The sequence below is a fragment of the Mus caroli genome, chromosome X, assembly GCF_900094665.2.
Source record: "Mus caroli chromosome X, CAROLI_EIJ_v1.1, whole genome shotgun sequence".
Lineage (NCBI taxonomy): Eukaryota > Metazoa > Chordata > Mammalia > Rodentia > Muridae > Mus > Mus caroli.
The window spans coordinates 132,868,797-132,877,511 of record NC_034589.1 but is presented as its reverse complement, the minus strand read 5'-3'; the positions used below and the strand labels follow the sequence as shown (position 1 = coordinate 132,877,511).

Genomic DNA, 8,715 nt, shown 5'->3' with positions numbered 1-8,715 from the left:
TTTACACAATGGAGTACTACTCAGTTATTAAAAACAATGAATTTATGAAATTCTTAGGCAAATGGATGTATCTGGAGGATATCATCCTAGGTGAGGTAACCCAATCACAAAAGAACACACTGAAATGCACTCACTGATAAGGGGATATTAGCCCAGAAACTTAAAATACCCAAGATACAATTTGCAAAACTCATGAAACTCAAGAAGGAAGACTAAAGTGTGGATTCTTCGTTCCTTCTTGGAATGGGGAACAAAATACCCATGGAAGGAGTTACAGAGACAAAGTTTGGAACCAAGACTGAAGGAAGGACCATCCAGAGACTGCCCCACCTGGGGATCCATCCCATAATCTGCCACCAAACCCAAATACTATTGTATATACCAACAAGATTTTGCTGGCAGGACCCTGATATAGTTGTCTCCTGTGAGGCTATGCCAGTGCCTGGCAAAAACAAGAGTCACAGTCATCTATTGGATGGAACACAGGGTCCCTAATGAATGAGCTAGAGAAAGTACCCAAGGAGCTAAAGGGGTCTGCAGCTCTATGGGAGGAACAACAATATAAACTAACCAGTAGCCCCAGAGCTGTGTCTCTAGTTGCATATGTAGCAGAGGATGGCCTAGTCGGCCATCAATTGGAGGAGTGGCCCTTGGTCTTGCAAAGATTCTATGCCCCAGTATAGGGGAATGCCAGGGCCAGGAAGTGGGAGTGGGTGGGTTGGTGAGCAGGGGGATGGGGGAGGGTATAGGCGATTTTTGGAGAGGAAACTAGAAAAGGGGATAGCATTTGAAATATAAATGAAGAAATCATCTAACAAAAAATGGAAAAACGATTCTGAGACAACTTTATCTGCTATGATGAGGCATATTTCTAAGGAGAGGACTCTAAACTGTAAAACCTTTTTTTTTTAAAAAAAGCATCCTACTCTTTATACATCTGTTTTCCTCAGTAGACTTGATACTCTCAGTTGTCTTATTTCTTTTCTTTTTTTTTTTTTTCATTGCATCTGAGATTTAGCTTTCCCCTTCAGCTTCCCTATATCTTCTTGGGCTTCTTTGGCATAGTCTGTGATGCCTAGTGTCTTAGTCAAGGTTTCTATTCCTGCACGTACATCATGACTAAGAAGCAAGTTGGGGAGGAAAGGGTTTATTCAGCTTACACCTCCACATTGCTGTTCATCACCAAAGGAAGTCAGGATAGGAACTCATACCAGGCAGGAACTTGGCGGCAGGGGCTGATGCAGAGGCCATGGAGAAGTGCTGCATTCTGACTCGCTTCCCCTGGCTTGCTCAGCTTGCTTTCTTATAGAACCAAGACTACCAGCCCAGGGATGGCACCACTCACAATGGGCCCTCCCACCCTTGATCACTAATTGAGAAAATGCTTACAGATGGATCTCATGGACGAATTTCCTCAAGGGAAGCTCCTTTCCCTGTGATAACTCTAACTTGTGTCAAGTTGACACAAAACTAGCCAGTACACTAGAAATAAAAAGGATCTGTATGATTTGCATATGAATTTGTGGAAAGGACAATGAATTCAGAGGATAAAAATATTTTACAAATTAGAAAATATTTTGGACCAATGCCTGGCAAATACAGAAGTGGATGCTCACAGTCATCCATTGGACAGAGCACAAAGTCCCCAATGAAGGAGCCAGAGAAAGTACCCAGGGAGCTGAAGGGGTCTGAAGCCCCATAGGAGGAACATCAGTATGAACTAACCAGTGCCCCAGAGCTCCTTGGAACTATACCACCAATCAAAGAAAACACAGGGTGGAACTTGTAGCTCTAGCTGTATATGTAGCAGAGGATGACCTTGTGGGGCTTCAATGGGAGGAGAGGCCCTTGATCCTGTGAAGGCTCTATGCCCCAGTATAGGGGAATGCCAGGACCGGGAATGGGAGTGGGTGGGTTGGGGAGCAGGGGGAGGGGGAAGGGATAGAGGATTTTCAGAGGGGAAACTAGGAAAGGGGATAACATTTTAAATGTAAAGAAAATATCTAAAAAATATAAAATAATAATAAAAGTTTTATGAAAAAAGAAAATACTTTGGTATAGTGTGTGTGTGTGTGTGTGTGTGTGTGTGTGTGTGTGTGATGGTTTTGCCTTTGTGAATGTATGTGTGCCACATGTGTGTCTGTGTTCATAGAGGTGAGAAGGAGACATTGGATCCTCTGGAACTGGTGTGTTACAAATGGTTGTCAGCTACCAAGTGGTTCCTTAGAACTGACCTGCATCCTCTGCAAGAGGATCTTAAACACTGAGCCATCTTTTTAAGTCATAGAGATTATTTTTTCAGTTTCCTAATTTCCAACTGCTTTAAACCTAAAAGCATATGGTGGCTTAAAAGCTATAGAATCTTCTCATGAGTTTATCTCAAGGTAAATATTCTTGGTCAGCAGAATAGTTCTCTTCCTTGAGGATATTAAGGGGCATGGGCTCTCAAAAACTCCCCAGATGGAGTATAGCCACAGAGGAACACTCATGGAACACTTCTATGGGCTACTCCTGGAACTGCTGCACATCATTTCTCTTCCTATTTGGTTAATGAGAACTTAGTCACATGGCCAGGGATACTGAGAAATATAGTCTACCCATGGAGTAGACTAAGGAGAAGAATGACTTGATTGAGACTTTCTGGTCGTTGTAAATGTAATAAGAAAGTTGAGATAGTTGCCTTAGGTGTTAGGTAAATGATGGAAGAGGTTTCTGTCCTTTGTATTAGTATGCTACATGATATAGCTATGTTCATCTGTCCCCCGGGAAGCTTGAATAGTCAAATGTAGGCAGTATTTCAAATCATGGTTGACAGCTGAGCTCCCTATTGACTCACTTACCAGGAAGTAGCAGCTGGAGGGTGACTTGCATTGCTGATTATTCCTTAATTATTAATCACTGACACTTTGTAAATTGCCTTAAGTCAAACCCCAGCTGGGTTAGTATACAATATTATAGTGTTGACCCCCAAATATTTTTCCTGTGTTGTATGTATCGGCTAGAATGGATATTAGATAGATAGCAGAGTAGCAACCTTATTTATTGCAAACCAGCCAAGTGATACTCAAAACAAAATGGGAAAAAGGCAAAAATCAAAAAGGGAACTAATTTCCATTTCAAACCATAGCCACAGGCAGAGTTTATTCTCTGGCAGTTTGTGTTTCCCCCAACCAACTGTACACTTGACAGTGACCTCATGTAGGCTAAGGGAATGAATAGAAGTAAATCAGCCTGAAATAAAAATCCTCAGCCTTCTCAACTGAGATGCACATATATTCCCAGGGAAAACTGATATCCAGGCTCAATCCTTCTATACCTTAGGGAGTCTCAGCCCATCAGGAATGGACCTGGCGAGCTCGATTTTTCAATGTGCTTTTAATGACTCTATCTTCTCTGTGTCACACAGGCTTTTGCTGGAGAAGACTGTGAATAGAAGTATTATGAGCATTGACTTTGTCCTGGGCTGATCTCTGGTGCCTCACTTGTTCTTTTCTTTTCCCAGTTTGTCGCTCAGCCAAACTGCCAACAATTGCTGGCCACCTTGTGGTACGATGGCTTCCCTGGATGGCGGAGAAAACACTGGGTAGTCAAGCTTCTGACCTGCATGACCATTGGATTCCTGTTTCCTATGCTGTCCATAGCCTATCTGATCTCCCCTAGAAGCAACCTTGGGCTTTTCATCAAGAAACCCTTTATCAAGTTCATCTGCCACACAGCATCCTATCTGACCTTCCTCTTCATGCTTCTCCTGGCTTCTCAACATATCGTCAGAACAGACCTCCATGTTCAAGGACCTCCCCCAACTGTTGTGGAATGGATGATACTGCCTTGGGTTCTAGGTAAGTGAAACAGAACAATAATGACTATGCTGTCTTCTAGTCCCACTTTAAAAACCACTGGACATGCATTCAGTGGAACATGTAGCTCTGACTAAAGACCCCTCTACTAGCCTGTATTGAGAATCTAAGAAATGTGGTTCCTTCTATCCTAGGTTCTGATCACTCAATTATGCATAAGCCATTGTAAAATAAGCATATTCTCAGATTTTGCATCTGCTCACCTAACATCTTTTAGGATTGTAAAAAAAAAAAAAATGGGTGTCAGTTGGCTTAGGGGAGAAAGCTTTGTGTCAGTCACTATAGGCTTCAAGGAAACTAGACAGGGCAAGCACTGAGTATTCTATTTAAAACACCCTTTGCTATAACCAGGCAGCACATGGATTCTGCTGATTTATTGTGTTTGTGTCTATTTCATAGAATCCTAGTTCAGGTTCTGTGTACTTTTTGAATACTGATCCCTCAGTCAGAAGAAATAACTGAGAAATTCACTCTGACCATGGTAAAAGTTGATCTCCCTGTGATCTTCAGACATAATCAGATGACACTGAACTCTCCAGTACATGCCATCTTCTAAGTCTATGTGACTCAAACTCTGAACCTCAAGCTAGCATTTTGAGCATGATTTGGGATTTTATCATTGACATCTTAAGTCTTACCCTGAGTCTAGAATCTAACAGTATCCCTAAGTGATCCATACTTAAAGTCTGGTAATTGATGGCCTTGACCATAGCCACATAGCTTTACTGAAACATCTCTGTCATTAGGCAAAAGTTCTCTCTCTCTCTCTCTCTCTCTCTCTCTCTCTCTCTCTCTCTCNCNCNCNCACACACACACACACACACACACACACACATACACACACATGAGGAGAAGAGAGAAAATAGATCCTGGATTATTTGGGGTCACAATGCATAACTTAAGTAGTTACATCTGGCAATGTGATCCCTGGTCAGTACATCAAAACCCAGGAAGAGCTTTTCTCCTTAGCACCCAGAGAAAAATAATGATGGTAGAACAATACTGACAAAGTCAATTTACTACACTCCAAAATGGGAAGAGTGAAAAATCCAGTGCCTAAAATTTCAGTAGCTAAATTAAAGCTTAAGCGAAAACCACAACAGTCTCAAATTATGAAGAACAAAGTGAAAAATAAATAGTTTAGGGAGTACTTATCACCATCAGGGGAACGGAAATTAAAACTACTTCAAAATTTTATCTCATCCTAGTCAGAATGGCTAGCATCAAGAAAGTAAGTGATGCTAGGTATGGGGGAAAAAGACACATCATTCACTGCTTGGGAAAGATTTCTCCAGGCAATGTGGAAATCAGTGTGATGGGATCCTCATAAAACTATGCTATTCCTGGGTCAGGTATCCAAAGGACCCAATATCCCACCACAGAGGCACTTGCACATCGGTGTTTCTTGCTGCACTATTGTCAATAACAAGGAAATGGAAACAGCCTAGATGCCCACAAAAAAAAAAAAATGGCTGAGTAATGAAGACAGGGTCCATATACACAATGGTAGTTTGTTCCATTGTAAGGAATAGGCAAATTGTGAAACATGCAGGAAACTGGATGGATCCAGAAAATATTAAATTGAACAAGGTTACGTAGTCTGAGAAAGGCAAACACTTCATGCTTTCTTATATTAGTGTGACTGAATGCGGGGTATAAAAGTAGAAAAAGACCATGAGGTAGAGAAAAGAAAATAGAACATATGTGACATGAAATTCGAAAGGGGGCTACCAGGGATAGAAGGGAAAAGGAGCGAGGAGAGAGAGGTGAGAAGAATGGTTAGGAATATCGAAGGCAAATTATGATTTATGTTTGAAAAACAAAAGTGAGGGGTGCTCAGAAAAGTGAAAAACATACTAGCTTTTTTTTTCAAGATTTGGAGATGAGGTAGCCAAAGAAAGAAAGGTAAGAGATCTCTTACCCGTTTGGCCCAGTTCATTGATTCATGCCTCTCATCTTTATTCATTTGGGGGACTCCTGTGGTGATGTTCAACACTGCCTTGATATAGAAATAAACTTACTGCCTCCATTCTTTAGGTTTCATTTGGGGGGAGATAAAGGAAATGTGGGATGGTGGATTCACGGAATACATCCATGATTGGTGGAACCTGATGGATTTTGCAATGAACTCCCTCTACCTGGCAACTATTTCCTTGAAGATCGTGGCCTATGTCAAGGTAAAATGGGATGTCTACCATCTTTCTTCCCCTGTTATTTTGGCTGTGTTATGTCAATAAACTTTTGCACTGTGCGCAGAAAGAGTTTATGGGGAAAACTATTGAGTGTCCCATCTATTCTAGGAAATACTACAGAGACCTTTTTCAGTAGTGTGTAAGTAGTATCAACTTATGCAAATCCAGTGAAGAAAGGAACATTCTTTTTCCAGAGGAATCCTTAAGTTTCTCAGACTCTCAGGGTAAAGTTGTCTTCAGCCTTCAGTGCTTAAACATCTATAACATTCCTTCGAAGAAGATGGCATACTAATGCTCACACGGGGTAGAAAATGTAAATTCCCTAAATGCACTACCTCCAAAAAGCCTCTTACCCGTTATCACTTTAGTAAAAATCAGTTATTTTATATTTGACAAATATTTTCCCTGCTGTAGCCATTGGTAAGCACTCCTCCCCTTGGAGATACACAGGACAAAACTGGTTCCTCTCTGTAGTACAAATAGTGTCCCCTCTCCTTTACCTTCTGAGCCATTGTTTCACGGAGCCAACATTCCCACTTCCCCACCCATTCTTTGTATAACAAGCAGCAGAACCCCAGAAACTGTACAACACATGGGTTCACCTACAAGAACCTCTGCTTTCTTCTTTGTCTTCTGTCAGGATAATTTTTCAATTTGTTAAAATATACACAAATTTTTATTATCACTCACCCTACATCCCCCTACCAGTTCAGAAAATGTCTATACTGAGCATACCCTGTCATCTTGATACTTTCCCCATACATAAGCACCTTGAATTATTCTGAAAATTATTTTTAAATATGCACAGTTTCAATTTTAATGAGACCTGTAAATAAGTACAGTCTGGTTGTCTCATCAACAGAGATACAACTCATGTAAGACGACCTTCCCCAAGCAAAATGAGACAAGTGTGGAGTAAAGTTCCAGGTACCTCTCCACAGGCCACTATTTCTAGGCGTAACCACAGGTCTGAATCTAGGTCTGTAATTTAATAAGAGAAGGCATGGCTATGCTCCTTCTAGCATGCTTTGAGTTTTTCCCCACAAGGTAAGGCTGACAATTCATTTCCCAAGATGTCTAGTCAGTCGTGCTTTTGGTATTCAATTTCACATTGAAGACTTTTAGAATGGGAATATGGCTGTCCCCCAAGTCTCCAACAACTTCGTTTATTTTTACATCCCTAATATGCATATTGCATAAATTGTAAGACCTTGAGAGTTATATAGAGCATGAATATTGAATGCATTCATGAAACATTTTTGAAAAAGAGCCCAAGAGTATGCCTTATACGTGTGTCGACCATTTAACACATGCTTACAACTTTCTTAAAAGAAAAAGCCGAGTGAAAGAAAATGTTTGACTCTCTGGTGATCCTGCCTGGGTTAACTCCATGTCCCCCTGGCACTCTGCTGGCTAGTATCACAGTTTTCCTTTTTAATAATGCACTGTGTGCATTATGAATATTTTTAAAATAATTAATAAAATATTATATTTTTAAATTTCCTTTATAAGTAGGGACACCATAACTTAACAATCTTGAACTTACTAGGTTTTGTTTAACCAGAAAAGTTTAGAATAAATGATGAAAAAAATTATTTTTGTCTGGGGTATTAAAATGTGTCTACAGATGCTCAAAATCAGCTAATTACATAATCTTCCTAATTTCACTGGAGAGGTTTCCAAAGAGCTAAATACTTCTCCATATCAATGTATAATAAACCCACTCAACTAAGCTTCTAAATTCTGCCTCTTAACACTGAAAGAAAACACAAACAAGACATGTCACATGCAGACTTTTGATTTTTAAACATATTTATGTGTATGGATTTTTTGTGTGTGTGCATGTGTGTACATATGCTTAGTGCTCATGAAGGCCCGAAGAGACAGACTCATCCCCTAAACTTGGAGTTACAGATGGTTAGGAGCCACCATGTGGGTATTGGGAATTGAATGCAGATCCTCTACAGTAAGAGTGGTGAGCAGTCTTAACCTCTAATCCATCTCTCCAGCCCCAAGAATTTAGATCTTTCAAACTAGAACTTCATTTCGTGGTCCTCTCTTCCACAAAAATGCAACCAATTTAGACATTCCCTTAGGAGAATGAGATGGAAGTTCCCCACAGGTGTTCCCCACCCCCTGGCCCCCATTGGAACACTTCAAATCACTGTTGTTCCAGGGCAATATGGAAATTAAATAAGACGAACTTGCCTTTAAAATTCCTTAATTAATTAACTAATTAATTAATTGTAACTGTGTGTGGCTATAGATATATTCACACATAATTGTGAACAAGTGCTGTTAAATGTCTTCCTCAGTGGCTCGCCACCGTCTTTTTTGAGACATGGTCTCTCACTGAAACTGGAACTCACCATTTCAGTTAGATGGGTTGACCAGGGGGCCCTGGGATGCACCTGTTTCCACCCTCCTCCCCAGCAGTGGGGTGGTACCATTGCACTTGACTTTTATATGTGTGGTAGAGATCTGAACTCAAGTTCTCTTGCTTTCATGGATCCAAGGTTTTTTTCTTTGTTTGTTTTTGGTTTTTTTTTACTTCTTAGAGTGTAGAATTAGTTAACAATACATACTCCTCCTCACAGGGATTAAAGCAACACGAACCAAAAGACATTCACCAAAGTAACCCAAAGAACAACTATACATATGGCTGA

General features: G+C 40.5%; 1 protein-coding gene across 1 annotated transcript in view; it reads left to right on the top strand.

The window, feature by feature from the left end:
* The window catches only part of Trpc5 (transient receptor potential cation channel subfamily C member 5), a 286,364-nt gene that overhangs the window by 236,120 nt on the left and 41,529 nt on the right, over positions 1-8,715 (top strand). The window contains exons 4-5 of the mRNA XM_021152996.2: positions 3,503-3,839; positions 5,895-6,034. Of these exons, the coding sequence (XP_021008655.1) occupies positions 3,503-3,839; positions 5,895-6,034 (477 nt within the window). The remainder of the gene's footprint in view (positions 1-3,502; positions 3,840-5,894; positions 6,035-8,715) is intronic.